Consider the following 20014-nt stretch of genomic DNA (forward strand, 5'->3'; position numbering starts at 1 on the left):
ATATGTGATCTTTAGGGTCTATTTATTTCGCTGTAATTGATTTTCTGAAAATTGAATTATAGAAAATGAATTATTTATGGAAAACATCTTTCGGAAAATGTTTTCCAAGAAATGAATTACATTTTTGAAAAACATTTTACGATGTTTGGAAAGATGTTGTTTAAACCTTTTTCATTAATTGATGAATTTTTTAAAAATTATTTATTACAAATATTAAATACAATAAATAATATTATTTATCATAAAACTTAATATAATTATTTTTAAAATATTAAAATAATGTATTTGTTATTAAATATTATTTTTATAATTTTATTAATAAAATTATTAATATTGTTATATTTATTAAAATAAAAATATTATAAATTATATAATTATTTATTAAAGTAATTGTGTTATATTATATTTAAAAATATTAATTAGTATATTTTAAATATTTATTAAAATATTATTAGATTATTATATTAATATTAAATATATAATAATACTATTCATCATTAATAATTTAATAATATTATTTCTATGAAATTAATAAATAATAAAAATTTTATTAATAATTTATTATATATTAAAATAAAAATATAATATCTTATATTATTATAATATAATTGATTAATTTATTATAATATTAAAAATAATATTATATTATTAGAAATATTAATAAATATTTTAATAATTAATATTTTGATTAAAATGATATTAAAATATTTTATTAATATTAAATTCATAAAATAAAATTATTTTGAGTATTTATTCTTTCAAGTGAAAGTTCAAAAAATGACTTATAGAAAATTAAATCGTAAGTCGTTTTCCAGAAAACACAAAGGAAATTATGTTGATCAGGAAAATATTTTATGTTGACCAACTAGTTTTCCTCCAACCAAACATTGGAAAACATTTTTAATTACGTCACTTTCCTTAATTTTCTCCCAAACAAACGGACTCTTAATCTCACTTTCCTCCAATAACCAACCATGTAAGTACTCTTAACATTAAAGATATCATTGCCTTCAAGAGCCCAATAACAAACCCATTAATTAATTAATTTATTAAATATTATTTTTAAGTTTCTAACATTATTTTTATTAAAATAATTATTTTTATAAAAAAATAATTAATTGATTAGCGATCAACATATATAATTATTTTTAAAGGTAAAATTTGAATGATCCGTTTGTTCTATAACGTTGCTTTGTTAATTTCCTTAACTATTTACAAAAACAGCTCCCTCACAAGTGCTGCTTTGTTGAATGCTAGTTTAAATGTTTAAACTTATCAAAAAACAGAGCTGGACGTTAACATGCTCATAAAATATGATAAAATTTGATTTCATAACTATTTGAGATATATTTATGAATTGAGTCTCTGTCTATATTAAGTCGTCAAGTCAATACTTGAAACATTATGTCGTCGAGTCAGTGTTTGAAACCAATGATAGTGCAATAAATATCATTTAAATATAATTTTATCATATCCAAGTGCAAGTTAGAACATACGAATGTCGAACGATTATTTCGTAATTTTTAATAGTCGATGTATCATTTATGTTTTTAATACGCTAGAAAAGACATGAAAGCTTAAAAGACTCATCTTTCTAATGAGGGTACAACTTTTTTCCCTTAATTTATGGCCTACTTACATTCTTAGTAATTCTCTTTTCATCCAAAAACAAAACATTTCATTTTCACACTTAATTAGGCAAATATCTCATCTGATTAAGTTAACAATTGGCTTAATAATTCAATTACTCTGATTAATTAATTTATCTATGATTCAGATCAACAGGCATTTAAACATTAAGTGTATATATGTTATCGTGTGAATATTTAGAGGCTGCCTAAATCAATTACTATTAAATTGATAATGATTGTTACAATAATGCTGCATTAAGGAATTAATTAAAATATTCTGAAATTTGGAGTTGGAATTTTTGTAAATCAATCTTTGGTGGCGTTTGGTTCGCTGGAATGTTTATGAGGGAATTGAAATATGTGAAGGAATTAGAATATGTAGGAATTAGAATTTGAATCTGAAACATGTTTGGTTGGCAGGAAATTGATTGGAATCTAATTCCATATTCTATTTGGTTTGCAGACATGTAAAATGAATTTGATTTTAGTAATGTAAAATGACATAATTACCATTTTTTTCTTAATTTTAGTTGTTTTATAACTTACATGTAGCAATATATTATAAAAATTTTAAAAATATTAAAATTTCATTTTATTGATTGATTATTCATTTCAATAAATTATAAAAATCATACTAATAAACATCATAAGTTAAAATCATCCCAATTAGGGATGGCCATGGGTCGGATTTTTGTCCACCCGACCCCACCCGAGAACGAGAGAACCTCCACCTGAGACCCGACCCGACAAAAATAAAGTTTCACCCGACCCGACCCGACCCGACCCGAAATAATAAAAAAAATATTTTTATTCAATAAAAACAGTGACTTAATTGATAAAAATTATATAGAGGGGTATTATTGTAATTATTCCTAAATATATAAGGTAAAATTATATATATTTTTTGGGTCGGGTATTTTTCACCCTAAACTCGAACCCGACCTGAATATCACACTTAAAAAAACCCGACCCGACCCAAATATCACACTTAAAAAAAACCACCCGACCCGACCCGAATATCACACTTAAAAAACCCCGACCCGATCAAAATATGCTAATAAGTTACCAAAAGATTGATGAGGGTAGTATGGTCAAATTTCACATTTCTTCCTCGAAAGGATTTCAATTCCTTCATGAAATGAATGAAATTTATTTTCCCTCATTTGATGGAATTTACATTCCCTTAGGATTCTAATTCCCTTTGAAAACTTGAATCAAACATGGGAAAGTGATGTAATTGAATTCAAATTTCCCCTAATTCTAAAGGATTCCTGCTAACCAAACGCCACTTATAGTTTTAAAATAGGACAAATACAATACAAAACACACTTTCTCGCTATTTCTTACCTAATTTTCACATTTGTTTATAGTTATGCCTGTAAACGAACCGAAGACACACGAACGAATGTATGTTCATGTTCGTTCATTTAATAAATAAGCGAACCTAAACGAACACGAACATAAACGAATAATTTTTTTGTGTTCATGTTCGTTCATTAAGGAATATAGTTTGTCCATGTTCGTTCATTTAAATAATAAACGGACATAAACGAACACAAACGAACGAACATAAACGAACATAATAAATGAACATAAACGAACACAAAAAACAAACTTATTCGAACATAACAAATGAATGTAAAAAAAGTAAACAACAAGAATAACAACTTAAAATTTATTAATATAACATGCAACTTTAGAGTTAATTTGTTCGAATACGATAAAAACATACATAAATCATAAATAAGATATATAAACATAATAAAATCTTAAAGTTAATTTGTTCAACAAAACAATCTTCTTGAAATCCAAACAACTTCAATAATATTCGTAACATTTTCAACTTACTCTCTGTTCGAATATAAATGAACATAAATAAATAAACATAAATGAACATAAATGAACGAACAAACTCTTTGTTCATGTTCGTTCATTTAATTAAATAAACATAAAATCTTATTTATATTTATTTATTTAATAAATAAACGAACCGTACAATTTATAAACAGTTTACTTATCGTTAAATTCATTTACACGCCCATTAATTGCCACTTATCATCTTTTCGTTTTCCTCCGCTATTGAAAAAGCTCTTACCTGATACGGAAAACAAAACCGTAGACTAATAAACTACAGCAATGAAGCACTGACCCCTCGGGTTCCGCGCCGAAGAAAATTATCAAAGCAAACAAGACAACGCTCTACTAACCCCAGAAAGAAAAAAAGCACCCTTTTGATTTGAAGTTTTAATCATTAACAAAAGTTTTATTTTTCAACAAAGCTTTGAAATTTAACCTATTTCGGCATTTTCATGTTCAAGTTGTTACATTGCTACACTTGGCAATCTCTACTTTACAATTTAATCTTCTTGTTTTATTATTCTTCTTTGGGTTCCCGAGAAAATTCGTTGAAGGAAAAAGATAATTCCTTTTTTTTCTCTCTCGACATTTTTTTTGTTCCAAGTTCCAACTGAGGTTTTTGTTTGTGTTGTTTGTTCCTACGTTCTTTTGAGCCAAAGTTCCCAAATTTACTGTAAAAAATATCCATTTGAGGAATTAATCGGATGAGCACTTTAGTATGAGAATTAAACATTTCCGGTCGCATTATAGGGAACTTTTGCCCGTTCTTTTGGGTAATAATTTGCATTTAGTCTTTTTTTTTTCTTTGAAGTTGATGAAAAAAGTTCATCTTTTTGAGTTGAAAGTAACTTTTTTTTCGTTTCATATCCTTCTGTAGATCTTGTTAAAATGAGCTTTTCTTAGCTGAAAAGGAACTTTCCCAGAAAATATTTTCCTGAGAAACAAACGGGGTTAGTACTCAATATCATCTTTTTGGCACTGGATAAACAAAAAAGTTCGAGTGGCATTTGAAATCATTTTTTTTCTTCATGTTCTAAAATTTCAACTCCCACGCTTTGTTTTTGTTTTTTGTTTTTTTACATTTCATGTCCTCATTCACGGCAACAATGGAGGAAGAAAATTCACTTGCTAGATTACAACAATAACCCTTTCTTTAGTGTTAAGAGCCCATGAAAAAAGGGTACTTTCATGTAAATTTGCCTTCTACCATCCCCTTTAGCTGTAGGGTCCCCTTGTGACTATCATAATGTCCCATGGACCATAAACAAAAGTAAGTTTTTTTTGGTAGCATTGAATGCGGTAAAGATGAAGGGTAGCGATTGCTGTCTGGTTAATTAGTGGATAGCTCATGCTATATTTTTGCCTTTGTGGTTTCTTAAGGAGCACTTGCCATTCATATGAGCTCATTAAATTTTCTTTTTTTTTCACCCTACATTCACATTGAATTCTTCTGTATCAGCTCGTGATAATTTTCCGATTCGTTGCAGGCGGGGGGCAGGGAAGCATTGAAGTGGTGTAGGATAAATATAACTCACTTGTTTTCTTTTTTCCTTTAACTTTGTGTAGGGACAAGATTCTTTAAATTATGCAGACTCCGAAAGCAAGGTAACTTCTAAATTCATTGCCTTCATTACTGCTCATTCTTCACTTGTTAGAAGTTGCTTAGTGAGTTTCGTCAATGTGATTGTGTGGTTATTCTCGAAAATTAAGCAATGCATGTGTATAATGCAAATACAGGGATGATCTTCATTCGGAATTGTATCTACTAGATACTATTAAGGGCCGAATTGTCCGGTTACCGTCTTGAGGTGCAGTCTCTTTCTGCACGAAAGTGAATCTTTTGTTTGTTTCCTAACTTAAGGATAAAATAAGTCAATGGCCTTAATGGAACCAGCAGATGCTGCAAGTGATTCATTCTTCCAAAAGAAAACTTGTGGTTTATCATCTGTTTGAGACCATTGCCTAATCTGTTCCTTTGTGTAGTACATTATCGATAATCTGCTTGTTTCAGGAGCAAGAAAGAGTAGAATTTACTTTAGTACTTTTGTTTCGATTTAGGAAGGTAATGGGGTAAAAGATATATAATTGAAAATTGGAATAAGGGAAGTTTTGGTTTAAGTAATGATTTTTAACCTTTTGTTGAAAGGGTTGGTTGGCTATGTGCTGTTGAGCTCAATTGAATTATAAGAAGCTCTTAACTACTACAAATACAGTACCGAAAATTGCGAGGTCATGCTAAGGGATTCGTTCTGTTCTTGTATCCCGACTTCGACTATAAGAGATTTGTTCTGTTTTTGTATCCCAACTTTTGTATTTCTTCTCGAAGTTTCGAGTGTAATCGTGCTTTTTTCATCTATACCAAATGAAATCACGGTTAGCCATTGTTTAGCAGAAATGGGTCTTCGGAAGTGCCACAAAGGGTCTCACATCGAGTTGTTCGTCAACTCAAACCAACCACAGTAGAGACTGGTGCTGTATCTAGTCCTAAGTCAACTAGCAGAACTTCAAAAGAGAAGAGCCCTAAAGTTATTGATCGTCGGTCACCTAGAAGCCCGGCTTCCGAGGTATGCTAAGCAGAGAACATTATACAGGTTTTGGACACTGCTGATCCTTAGAAAGCTTTTAAATAAGTGTTTATTAAAGCCATTTTCTCTTCTTTTTTTATAGAAGCGTGTCAATTGATTACTTCATTGTCATTTGAATGATGATGGGTTTCTCTTTCACCGTTAAATGCCGATCCATTGTGAAGAAAACTAGTGGTTTGCATTGTTTATTGATATCTTGTGTCCAATAAACATTGTCGTTTTTGATTAACTGATCTTATTGTCTGTTCTTGCTTCAGAAGAAGCGCCCGAGCAGAATATCTGAATTGGAAGCACAAAATTCACAGCTTCAAGAAGAACTAAAGAAGGCAAAGGATCAACTAAGTTCATCTGAATCAACCAGGAAGCAAGTTGAGCAAGATGCTGAAGAGTCCAAGAAGCAACTGTTGGACTTGTCTGCGAAGGTCAAGGAGTCCCAAAAGCAGCTTCTCGAACTGTCTGGTTCCAAGGACACTCACGTAGATGAACTCCATACGGTCTCACAAGAACGGGATCAATCATGGCAGTTGGAGCTTGAAGCTATACAGAGGCAGCAGTCTCTTGACTCAGCTGCTTTGGTGTCAGCCGTGAATGAGATTCAACGACTTAAGGATCAGCTTGAAATGGTGGCTGAATCCGAGGCTGCACAGACCAAGCAAGCAGAATCAGCACATTCAGAGCTTCAGAGCTTGAAAGAAAAACTGGTTGAAACTCATTCTCTTGTGGAGAACATGAAAAACAGCTTAAGGATAGCCAGGAATCAGAAGCTCGGGCCCAATCAAGGGCGAATGAAACTCGGTTACAACTGGAAGCTGCAAAAGAGACTGTTGAAGCACTTAGGTCAGAAGGCATGAAAGCCGTTGAAGCTTACAACTCCATTGCTTTTGAATTAGACCAATCGAGGAAACGTGTTTGTTCACTTGAAGGACTTGTTAACAAACTGAAGGCAGCCATGACTGGTGCTGGTGGCAGTATCTCTATTGAGCCTGATGGTAACTGTATTGCTGTCGATCATCAAGCTGGAGAAAACAAGAAACCCGAGGAATCTTGCCAGCTTGAAGCAGAGATTTCTTCTTTGAAGTCTGAGGTGACACGTTTAAGATCTGCTCTCAAAACTGCCGAGACTAAATGCCATGCAGAAGAAACCCAAGGCACCATAGAGATAAAGAGTGCTCATGGACTGGTTGAGCAGATAAAATCTGAAGCAAGCTCGAGAGAGACCGAGCTGTTAGCTGAACTAGAGAAGGCAAACATTAGTATTACCGACTTGAAGGCAAATATGATGGATAAGGAAACTGAGTTGCAGTGTATCTCCGAGGAAAATGATGAGCTTCGCATGAAACTTGAGAAAACCATGTCACGCCAACGTGAATCCGAACTCGAAAAAGAGTTGAATCTATTGAACGAAACGATTGTTGATCTGAAGGCAAATATGATGGATAAGGAGACTGAGCTTCAAAATATATCAGAGGAGAATGAGATGCTGAGATTGGAAATCAATAAAAGGGATTCGGACAAAGGTAAAACAAATGAGCTAGACGAGGCAAGGGCTGCTGAGCGAGAAGCTATTATGAAGCTTGGACTTGCAATGGAGGAGGCTGATAAGAATAACAGGAGAGCTGCCAGGGTGGCTGAACAGCTCGAGGCTGCTCAGACTGCCAATTCTGAGATGGAAACAGAGCTGAGAACGTTAAAGGTGCAATCTAATCAGTGGCGCAAGGCCGCGGAAGCAGCTGCTTCAATGCTTTCGGCAGGCAACAATGGAAAGTTCATGGAGAGAACAGGTTCATTGGATATCAATTATGATCCAGTTAAGGGAAGGGTTGGCTTACCTTATACCGATGATTTGGATGATGAGTTGCTGAAGAAGAAACATGGGAACATGCTGAAGAAGATTGGGGTTTTGTGGAAGAAGCCACAGAAATAGGAGACCATGAGGCATGCCAAATATACATTCTATCAAAATTGCATTGGTTCCATGCTTACCTATCTCTTATTTTATCTCTAACTTTTCACCTTTTTTATACAGATTTTGGGTACCCGAACGAATGGCCTTCTGCTGCAGTGTAGTTTTCAGTTACGTCATGACGATGTCTGAACAGTGTAGTCTTCAGTTACATCATGATGATGTCCGAACAGGTGTGATACGATATTTTCTTTTCCTTTTATGTGGATATGTAAAATGTGAGTGCCACGTCCTCACCTTGCGCTTGTAGGATCAAACATTCTCTTCACAATGTAAGTTTTGATTTGGATTCTATGGTTTTTCTATTAAGCCGCCTGCCCAAGTATGATGATCACTTCATCAGCTGCTAACTACGAGCATGAATGATCGTTTGTTTTTAAATTCCATTCACCTGCCATGGAATGAGGTGAACGATTTACTGTAAGACAGTGTCATTAACCAGACTCGGGTGCATTGAATATCGGTTCAGACACGAGTGCCCAATAAGTTTATCCATGAAAGCCAATGTGAATCAAACTTTTCTTGCTTAGGATAGCATTTGCAGGCGTCTCGGGTGTGTTTGTATTATTTGTTGGGTCATTGGCTAATTTTTGTGCATACTGTGGCGTATTAGTGTAAGAACATAGCAGAGCATTGTTTACCTGTTGAACTTCGTTGAAGATAAATGTAAGAATTAAGAAAAAAAACTGGTGGCTTCCATTTGGACAAAGAGGAAAAAAATAAAACGTTAGCGACATTGCACCATGTTTTCTATCATATATTGCTAATCACTTTTAATTGTACTTGGAAATACTCTGTCTATTACAATGGTATTCATATCCTATTTTGTTATCATGTTCACAATTGTCTAAATCTATATGAAAACAAGAGAGTAGATAGTCTGTTACCAAGATTTAAAAAAATCTCAAAATTTAAAAGGAAACTAATCCATCAGTCCTTGTTTGGTATAAGAAAGGAACTTACGGTTAAGTACATAATGCCATATGGTGAAATTGGTATTTGTCAGCACCTTCATGCCATGCAGTGGTTTTCTGGTCAGCTTGGCCATCTATCGACGCCTCTCTCATTGTAAAAAAATCACAACTTACGTAATAAGTGACAAATCTGCAATTCATAGATAGAATTCTGCATCAGAATTGTCAATCAAGTGTATATGCATAGGTGTGTCTATATACATAAATTAACTATGGGTATTACTCGGTAAAGTTCTCTAATGTAAACAAGAAAAAAGTTCCAACGATTCTAAGCCGAACCTAAAGGGAAAAGAGGAAGAGATTAACAACTAGCAACAACTACCATATTTGTCATGTAACCAAGAGAGCTGGGAAGAAACAGGCCAAGAGGGATGAGGTAAATCCGAGACCATCCGTAGGGTAAACAACTTGACTGTTGCTCCTTGATGACGGTGAAACTAGGAATCATTTCGAGAAGGCAGAAACAAACCATTCCAACAAGTGGTCCAAAATTAAAGTTTGACCAGTTCCCTTATGTTGCCCTCCCTAGTTTGTATATTATATATATAACCAACTAAGTCCCAAGAAGAGATTGAGAGCAAAAATAACCTTAAATTTGAACTACCATTATGCCCATCCAATTATAACAATAACAAAGACAACAGGATAGCATGTATTAGCCATCAGAAAATGAATACGAGTGTCTCTAATAATAAGTGTCATATTCTTGGAGATCAAACAGCAATCTTCCACAAGGCCATCCTTCAAAGGATAACGATTAGATAATCATTATTCATCCTAGAAATCATATGTTTATATTGAACTGTAAAAAATCAAACATCCACCATTATACAAAACAGCTCCAACTTCTAACATTCAAGAACGAAGAAAAAGGAGCAGGGAAAATGTTCAAAGCTCCAGTGCCTTGAGTCTTTTCTTATAGCTACCACCAAATTCAAATGATGATTCTTATTATAACAATGCAGACAAGAGACAATGGATTAGTGATTACTTCTCAGATTAGTCACACTTCAATAACAAAATATTCATGAACCAGAGCAGATTGACATGATAGAATGATTTCTTTCATAAATTCCAAGAAATAGAAAATTGTTTTAGTTCTATTAATCACTGATGGCATCAGTCCAAGCAACCTAATTTTTTTTCCCAGCATTTTATTAAAGCTCTGAAAATTAATTTGAAAAAGTTATACAAAATTCTAGAAAATGATAATGATCTCTAGCAACATTCTGCCACAAAATCATTGTAAAGAAAATGAAGTCTGTCATCGATCTAACCACTGATATTTGTTCAAATTTGAAAACTTACAATGATTCACAACGCATTCATAGCATGGTAGTATCCACTGGATGGCTCCCTAGGACTCGCAAGAAAGTTGCAAATTCCTGCCAAGGAAACATTCTGTTAGATATGTCACAACTTTGTTTAAAGGAGAAGAGGAAGGGGTTATCCATGGTTTGAATACTAGACTTGGTGCCAACTGTAGAATTGAAACATATTGATAGATATCTAACAACTAATTCTTTTGAATGGTTATGGAAGAGGCAGTGCAATATACCATTAAATGTCTAAGGGCATTCTGTGCTCTCTCTTCGGCCATGGATGCTTTGAAGTCCACATAGAAAAGGTAGTCAAAATATCTAATAGAGCAGATTGACACAATGAGGATGAAATCTTTTCAAGCAACCCACCAAATGGTTGGTAGCAGGATGTAAATAAAGATGTATATAATTTATCAAAATTAGTAAAAGCTATTTTGAACCAAAAAAAGGCAACATTTTACTAAAATTACTTTGAACCATTGTTGCTATCATCAGATGCTCTCAAAGGCTGGTTCCTTAAGGGACGGCTTTCAATCTGATCAAAGGTAACAAACAAATAAAGGATGTTAATACAACCTAGGAAAGAAAACCTTTCAAACGAAGTTTTTCAAGGCAACTTAAACATATAGAGAGAATTTATATAAATGTTTTTAAAAAAACTACCTTTGTAAGGTTTATCTGCCTAAGAGCAAACACAGCAAGTGCCTTGAAAAGAACACCGGGACCCTCCTCTAGTGAGAAAACTATGCTGGTCTGCAAATTAATTGTATTAACAGAACTTTATGAGCAATAATGATTCATAAATGCAGCATAGCAAAGGAACAACTATGATCAAGTACTTTGAATGCAAATGGTAATGTTGTTTGGAGGCTAACCTTGAATGGCTTCTCCATACCAGGAATAATGGGATCCCTAGCCAGCATGAGAAATCGAGTAACATTATCACAATCATCCTGTCAAAAGAGGAGGCATACAAGATGCAAAAGTTCTGACAAATCCAACATAAAACAACTACAAACAAATATAACTGACATAAACCTGAATATCTTCAGCAAGAATGTTCAGTCCATATATCTCTGCAGCCTTAGAACTTGCAACAGCTCCCGTATCTTTAGTTGTTGGGAAATAAACGAGAAACAAGTAATTTCCCTTTAACCAGATTAGTGAGAATGCGAAATAACGGAGTTCAGCCAATTGTGCCTACGTCTCCGGACTGCTGCAGATCTTTTACTAAGAGAGAAAATTTACATGTGTTTACAAAACACTTACTACTCACAAGAAAACTCTCTAGTATTGGGAGGAAGAAATGATTTTTGGGATGATTTTGAAGCTAAATGGGCTAGGGTATTTATAGTTGAAGCTTGAGGACTAATCTTGTAAATATCCTAAAGTGTGCAGTGGCTAAATGTGTAATTAACCATATTACAATTTAATTAAAAAATTAGGGCACCGAACGGTGCCCTCCTTTGTTGAAAATGTGAACCCCTTTTTTTCTTATTTTCAACCCCCTTATGTTGAAAAAAACATTAGGCTGTGTGGTGCCCCCCTTTGTTTTCCAGCTTTGATTTCCATCCTCCAAATTTGACTTGATTTACAGCCCCAACTTTTGACTTCCAACAATCTCTCACTTGAAGACTGATTTTAATCTGTCTTTACACCTCGATCAATGCAGCAGCATTTCTGGTCTTGTTACTCTAGCATGCCAACTGAAGCTGAACACAACTTCCGTTTGTCCGTAGTCACCGTCTTTGTTAACATGTCTGCCGGATTTTGAGCTCCACTGATCTTTTCAAGTTTCAAAATCCCATCTTCCAGAAGAGACCGGATAAAATGATATCGCAGTTGTATGTGCTTCGTTCTGGAATGAAAAGACGGATTCTTTGCTAGATGGATAGCACTTTGACTGTCGCAATACAAGACATTATTTTCTTGTTTCTTGCCTAACTCTTCCAAGAAACTTTAGAGCCAAACCATCTCCTTGCTGGCTTCCGTAACAGCGACATATTCTGCTTCAGTTGTGGAGAGAGCAACTATCTTCTATAGTTGAGAAACCCAACTCACTGTAGTTCCTCCTAGGGTATAGACGTACCCTGTAGTGCTTCTTCTGATGTTGACATTTCCGGCTAAGTCAGCATCTACATAGCCTGTCAGTATCGTATTTCCACCTTTGAAACAAAGTGATTTGTTTGTAGTACCCGTAGATATCTGAGGATCCATTTGACTGCTTCCCAGTGTACCTTGCCTGGATTATTCATGTACCTGCTAACTGCTCCCACTGCATGAGCAATATTTGGTCTAGTACAAACCATGACATACATTAGACTTCCAATTGCTGAGGCATACGACACCTTCACCATGTGTGCACGTTCTTCCTCCGTCTTTGGTGACTGTTCTTTGGAAAGTCTAAAATGAACACCTAAAGGTGTACTTACTGGTTTAGCATCTTGCATGTTGAACCTGTAGAGTACTTTGTTGATGTACTCAGCCTGTGATAACATCAAAGTCTCCGACTTTGTGTCTCTATTAATCCTCATCCCAATAATCTGCTTTGCAGCGCTCAGATCCTTTATAGCAAACTGCTTCGACAATTTTTGCTTCAAGTTTATAATCTCTTGCATGTCTGAACCTGCAACGAGCATGTCATCAACGTACAACAATAAAATAATGAAGCTATTATCAAACCTCTTGATGTAGCAACAATGATCTGCTTGGCATCTGGTAAAACCATTGCTACCCATGAAGTTGTCGAACTTCTTGTACCACTGTCTAGGAGCTTGTTTTAAACCATACAAGCTCTTCTTCAACCTGTATACCAGGTTTTTCTTGCCTGCCTTTATGAAGCCTTCTGGCTGCCTCATATAGATTTCTTCCTCCAAATCACCATGAAGGAAAGCTGTCTTTACATCTAACTGCTCAAGATGTAAATTCTCTTCTTTTTACTGAAAGCCTTTGACAACCAATCTTACTTTGTAGCGTTTGCTCCCATCGTGATCTTCTTTGATCCTGTAAATCCACTTGTTGTGGAGCGCTTTCTTGCCTGGTGGTAATTCAGCTAATTCCCATGTCTGATTTGACATAAGCGAGTCCATCTCATCTTTCATGGAAGACTCTCACTTGATTGAATCCTCCACTTGCATTGCTTCATCATAGCACTCTGGTTCACCATTGTCAATCAGCAACAAATAGTGCAAATAAGGAGAATACCGTTGGGTTAGTTTAGGAATTCTGGAGGAGCGTCTTAGTTCTGGTGTGACTGGTTCTTATTGAACTGCTTCAGGAGTGATCTGAACATCATTTCCAGAAATCTCCTCAAACTCAACAAATTCCTTTGTTTCAGCTTCGGTGTTGGAGCTACTTGATTCCATGGTTGACCTGTCTTTGTACATCAGATTCTCATTGAAAATGACATCTCTGCTTCTGATGATTTTCCGATTTTCATAGTCCCAAAACCGGTAACCGAAATCATCACCACCATAACCAACAAAGACGCATTTGTTGAACTTAGCATAAAGTTTACTTCTTTCAGCAGAATCTATGTGTATATAAGAAATACAACCACACTCTTAAGTGTGAAATGTTTATTTATTTTGCTCCAAACTTCCTCTGGTATTCTGCCATCCAAAGGAACTGAGGGCCCATGGTTGATCAGGTAAGCTGCAGTGTTGATAGCTTCAGCCCATAGAAATTTAGGCAATCCGGCATGTATCCTCATGCTTCTGGCACGTTCATTCAGAGTTCTATTCATGCGCTCTGCTACGCCATTCTGTTGCGGTGTCATGGGAACTGTTGTCTCCATCTTGATCCCATTTTTTGCGTAGAAATCTCTGAATCTACGATTTCTGTACTCTCCTCCATTGTCAGACCTCAACCGCTTGACTCTCAGACCAGTCTCATTTTCCACCATGACCTTCTATTTCTGAAGGTATCAAAGACTTATGATTTCTTCTTCAGAAAATAAACCCACACCTTCCTTGTAGAATCATCAATGAAGATGACATAATTTAATGAGCCTGCAAGAGATGGAACTGGAGATGGTCCCCATACATCAGTATGAACCAACTCTAGCTTTTCAGCCTTGGGTGTCTTACCAATCTTTGCAAAGCTGACTTTCTTTTGTTTGCCAAAGATGCAATCCTCGCATAGTTCGACATCTACATTCTTTAGATCTGGCAGCTTCCCTTTTGACAAAAGTGTCTTCATCCCTTTCTCGCTCATATGACCAAGCCTTTGGTGCCATAGGTTTGATTTTCCATCAGCATCTGTTACTGTAATGATATTCTCTAAATTTGAGTTTACATAGAGAGTACCGGTCTTCTTACCACGGGCAATGACGAGTGCTCCTTTGGTAATCTTCCATTCATAGCCTGAAAAGGTTGTGCTATATCCTTCTCCATCAAGCTGTCCTACAGAAATCAAATTTCTTTTGAGGCCAAGAATATTTCTCACTCCTTTCAGCGTCCAGGTGGTCTGGTTTGGAAACTTTAATCGGATGTATCATTTCCCGACGATCTTCAAGGTTTCATCATCAGCTAGATGAACCCTCCCAAAATCACCACTGACATAGTTCTCCATGATTTCTTGGCATGGGGTGGAGTGGAAAGATGCCCCTGAATCAATGATACATGATTCAATCAGACTGTTGACGCTTAGAATCATGACATCACCTGTCTCCTCTGTCATGTTGGCAGATTCCTGTGCGCCGGTATTTTTCTTCGGTGCTCGGCAATCTCTTTTAAAGTTACCCTTCTTGCCACAATTATAACAGGTATAATCTTTCTTTCCCGTTCTTGATTTTCCCGTTCTTGATTTTCCCCTTCTGGATTTGGATCTGTCACGATTTGAATTTCTTTCTGAAGTTCTCCATATGGACTCCATGTGCAAGGCTGAGGAGGTTGATGCTTCACCCGATTCTCTCCGTCGAATTTCTTCGCTCAATACCAGATCCCGAACATCGTCGAATTTCAATTTACTATTTCTCGACGAGCTGCTAACTACGATAACAGTAGCATTCCAACTGTCTGGTAGAGATGATAAGAGAATTAAATCTCGAACTTCATCATCGAATTCAATTTCCACAGAACTCAACTGGGTTGTGATTGTGTGAGTTCATTCAAGTGTTGAGCCACTGATGCCCATTCCGCCATCTGTAAATTGAATAATCGCCTCATCAAATGCACTTTGTTTGAGGCCGATGGCTTCTCATACATACTGGAGAGAGATGCCATAAGATCCGCCGTGGTTTTTTCCTTTGCTATGTTGAAAGCAACATTGCGGGACAACGTCAGTCGGATAACTCCGAGGGCTTGTCTGTCGAGAAGAGTTCAGTCTTCATTCTTCATGCCCTCTGATTGCTTTCCTGAGAGAGGTTAATATAGATTTTTCTGGTGCAGAAAATCTTCAATCTGCATTTTCCAAAAGCCAAAGTCTGCACCATCGAACTTCTCAATTTTCACCTTCCCTTCGAATGCAGCCATCGCTCCCACTCGAATCTGGCTTCATTTGGATCGTTTCTGACAATCTTTGCGAACCACCGTGTATTAGAACACATCCGTCGACAAATTCGTATCGCCGACAAAATTTTTACTATTCACGAAATTCACTATTCACGTGAACAATAATGAATAGTAACCTCCCAAAAAAATTGACAAAATTCACAACCAAAAGCTCTGATAACCAGTTGTTGGGAAATAAACAAGTAACAAGTAATTTCCCTATAACCAGATTAGTGAGAATGCGAAATAAAAAATGAAAAAATAATACCCGAAAAATTAATAACGGAGTTCAGCCAATTGTGCCTACGTCTCCGGGCTGCTGCAGATCTTTTACTAAGAGAGAAAATTTACATGTGTTTACAAAACACTCACTACTCACAAGAAAACTCTCTAGTATTGGGAGGAAAAAATGATTTTTGGGATGATTTTGAAGCTAAATGGGCTAGGGTATTTATAGTTGAAGCTTGAGGACTAATCTTGTCAATACCCTAAAGTGTGCATTGGCTAAATGTGCAATTAACCTTATTACAATTTAATTAAAAAATTAGGGCACCAAATGGTGCCCCCTTTGTTGAAAATATGATCCTTATTTTTCTTATTTTCAACCCCTTTATGTTGAAAAAACATTAGGCTATGCGATGCCCCCCTTTGTTTAATTTCCAGCTTTGATTTTCAGCTTCCAGCCTCCAAATTTGACTTACTTACAATCCCATCTTTTGACTTCCAACATTAGTTTCTCAAAAGCCACATGATATACATGTAAAAAAAATCATTAAACCAGTCAAAATTAAAAAGTATTTGTCCCCTGATAGTGGAAATTCATTCAAAAAAAAAATCATCTAATCTTAATTCCATTTAGTGTTTTAAAAGGCGCGAGGCGCTCCAAGACGATTAGCTACCCAAGAGCCTCAAATTTTGAGGTGCTTTGAGACGAGGGATTCACATACGTTAGGCACTTAATTTTACAAAACATTTATAAATATTTTATAATCATACCTCAAACACAAAATAGCTTAATAATTAAATTAATAAGAAAAAACACCAAATTTCAAGAATACTTTTAATCTCAATAATACTTTTAATAGACAATACTAAACATGACCCTAATATAATTTGAGACCTCAATTTTCTTAGCAGACAAATTTCAATTTAAAATAAATTAATACTATATTAACATTTACAATTAAATATCATCTTTATGTATAAAAAATGTTACCTTCAAGTAGAGGATGTATATTTTCGAATAAAATCGTATTGATAAAAAAATTGATCCAATTTAATTAGTTACCATTTTTAGAATATTTAATATTATTGTATCATTAAATGATTGAATTTAAAATATTAATTATTATAAAAAAGATAGGAAAATATATGTTTCAAAGAAATTGAAATAACAAAGTGTAAAAATTAGGTAAAATAATGCAGTTATATTGATGGCGATGATTACGATGAAAACATGTATTGAAAATGTCTAACACAGTTGGGGAATGGCGATGATCATCTCTCCACCAATGGCAGCCGCCTCCAACTCGCTTGTGTCTTTCATCCACGGCTCATTGAGTCGACCCGGAAGGCACTCCCAGCTTCTCCCTTCCCCTTCTCTTCCTTTGACCGGATCTCGTTCTCTATCTCTGAGCTCACTCGCATGAAGACAAAAAGCCCAATCTAAAATGGGTCATTGTACGTGAATCGCTAAAAGCATCCCCTCGTCGTCTCTCGCCGCCTGAATTGCCGCCTCATGTACTCGCCGCCGCCTTAGTGGTCGGAGGCTTTCTTCTAAACGTCTCGCCTCGCCTAGCGCCTCAGGCACGCTTTTTAAAACACTGATTCCATTCTTTGCTATTATACCCACACAAGAAAATAAAATGTATTTGATCAATTTTGGATCACCAATGAAGCCACCTGAACTGAACCAGATAAAGCAGTTCCTGCCTACCTACTATAGTCCTATATACTATTATGCTACCTTAGACAGTCAAAGAACTTAATACACTTGACTTAGAACACGCAGCTACAAAGCTTACATAATCTTTCATGTCATGGTAATTTCAGTTCTCAAATCAAGACTTACCTTTGCTGCAAGGGCTGTATCATCAACTGCTTCCCTACTCAACCCTATTTTCGTTAACGTGTACTCACATTGAGCTAGAGCCTGGAACATGATCAAGATAAAAACCATTAATATTAAAAAGAAGAGGGAACTTAGTCAACAAGAAGGTTAAATCTTACATCATACCTGAGGATGACTAAGAACCCTTTTCAAGTCCTCAACTCTAACAACATGATTGGCCAGTAAGCAATGACGGACTGCAAGCTTAACTTCCCCAAAAATGTGCAAGCTATGGCGAAGCAAGAGGTCATAATTCCGATGAATACTACCACCTAAGGAATTCTCGATCGGTAATACTGCTCTATCCACTAACCACTTTTCAACAGCCTAATTAAAAACAATAATCAAAATCGGTTCCTAATGAGCCTCATTTCTAACATGAAAAAAGAGAGAGAAAAAAAGAGTTCAAGTAATTACTTCAAAAGCAGCATCAAATTGATCACAGGGAACAGGTTCACAATTCAGATAGGCCTTCTCAGCAGCTGCTTCGCTGTAGGCACCGCGAACTCCCTTTCAAAATTCAATATAAATTAATCAAACAAGTTCATTGAAATATAATCAAATTTTATAACTCCATAATTAAAAAATATAACATATCTGCAAGTTAAAAAAATAATTATAGATAAATAATTGCCATCGTTAAGAAAACACCTGATATGCAACGCGAAGGCGAGGGCCATCAGAGATTGTATTAGATAATTGGGCTGAAGTAAGAGGTCCTGGAGAAAATAAAGTGAAATGTCAATTTTAATTAAACCAAATACAAACACTAAAAAGAAAAACGAAAAAACGGAGATTTTCATACTGGGTTGCGAAGGGGAGTCTTTTGAATCAACGTCGAACGGGGAATCCACGAAAAGTTTCTCCAATCCAACAGCCTTCGTGATCTTATTGCTTCCGTCGTTGATGTTGTTGCAGTCGTGGAGGGAAGCGAAAAGAGCGGCGAACCGACGGCGTTTCAAGGAAAACTGGGGAATTTAAAAGGGAGACGAAGTTTTCTGATCGGATACTGTCCCTTTTCTAGAGAGTAAGACAGCCGGCGACTGTATGATGGAAGTGGCCGTAGCCATTAATAAGTCAGCTTCGGATCCTGACAACAATGGCGGTGGCTAGATGTTGAAGCCTCAAATGTATCATGGAAAAAAGAACGAAGACATTTTATTGAGAAAAGAGAAAGGAGAAATATTTTAAGGATATTAACCGACTAAACTTTTACAATTCCATTGGGTATACATGTATACTTATTGAATATTTTAAGAGTTTTTTTTATTTAATTTGGTTTAAAAGAGATAAGTCTTATGCGTTAAGTTTTTATTATTATTTCAAGCAAAGCGATTAATTTGGTATTTTAGCGAATTCGTTGAAATAAAATGTTGTCAAAGTGATGTCTTTTGTATAGGTTAATTTATTTAAAATATCAAGATGATTATGTGTTCTTGTAATTCATGCGTTTATTAATTAGTCCAAAGGAAAGTTGATAATTGGCCGGATTTCAAGTGACACCTATGATAATAAATATGTAACAATTATAAGGTAATCTTTATGTGAGGATTACATTAGTCCAAATATTAGTCTTTTGTTCGACATAGTTTATTGCCAATATTTGATTACTATAACAAGAGTACCGTTTATTATTAGTATTACTGTCCAAAGACTTGGTATTAACGTAGTGTTTGGTATCTTGTGATGAAAATTAGTTATTATTTCGAATTTATTTTTTTTAACTTATGTGAGCTTGTCATTTATCTTGTTCCGTTAGTTTTTTGCTGCCACAGTTTCTGCTAACATCAACTATATTCTCATACTTAATGGGACAAATTTCAACGAATGAAAAAGGCACTTATTCGAAAGTGTCATGAGCGGTCTCCCGGAAAAATATGCAATTCCTCTCTTCCCATATGCTATAGATATAAGCACTCCAAGCAAGTTTTAGAATAACAACAAGAGTAAAGAAGAGACTTCCCTTTAAGATACAAAGTTACCCATCGAAGTTCATCTTCCCAGTTCAAGGTTTGTCTGCAAAGCCTCAGAATAGCCTCCTAGAGTTCCTTGTAAATCATGAGAGGATAATGACTAAGGT

At 35.3% G+C, this 20014-nt stretch overlaps 1 protein-coding gene and 1 pseudogene across 1 annotated transcript; one reads left to right on the top strand and one right to left on the bottom strand.

Moving 5' to 3' along the window:
• The first annotated feature begins 4024 nt into the window (after positions 1–4024).
• LOC120203259 (interactor of constitutive active ROPs 3-like) lies at positions 4025–8378 on the top strand. Its single transcript, XM_039203590.1, is given in 6 exon segments — positions 4025–4800; positions 4976–5093; positions 5881–6052; positions 6331–6805; positions 6808–8008; positions 8100–8378. Coding segments are annotated over 4 exon segments (1857 nt in total). The 5' UTR covers positions 4025–4800; positions 4976–5073; the 3' UTR covers positions 7998–8008; positions 8100–8378.
• Positions 8379–10335: 1957 nt separating this feature from the next.
• LOC120203268 lies at positions 10336–19097 on the bottom strand (annotated as a pseudogene).
• Between the last annotated feature and the right edge of the window lie 917 nt (positions 19098–20014).

Source organism: Hibiscus syriacus, unplaced genomic scaffold (assembly GCF_006381635.1).
Source record: "Hibiscus syriacus cultivar Baekdansim isolate YM2019G1 unplaced genomic scaffold, ASM638163v2 tig00000340_pilon, whole genome shotgun sequence".
Classification (NCBI taxonomy): Eukaryota; Viridiplantae; Streptophyta; class Magnoliopsida; order Malvales; family Malvaceae; genus Hibiscus; species Hibiscus syriacus.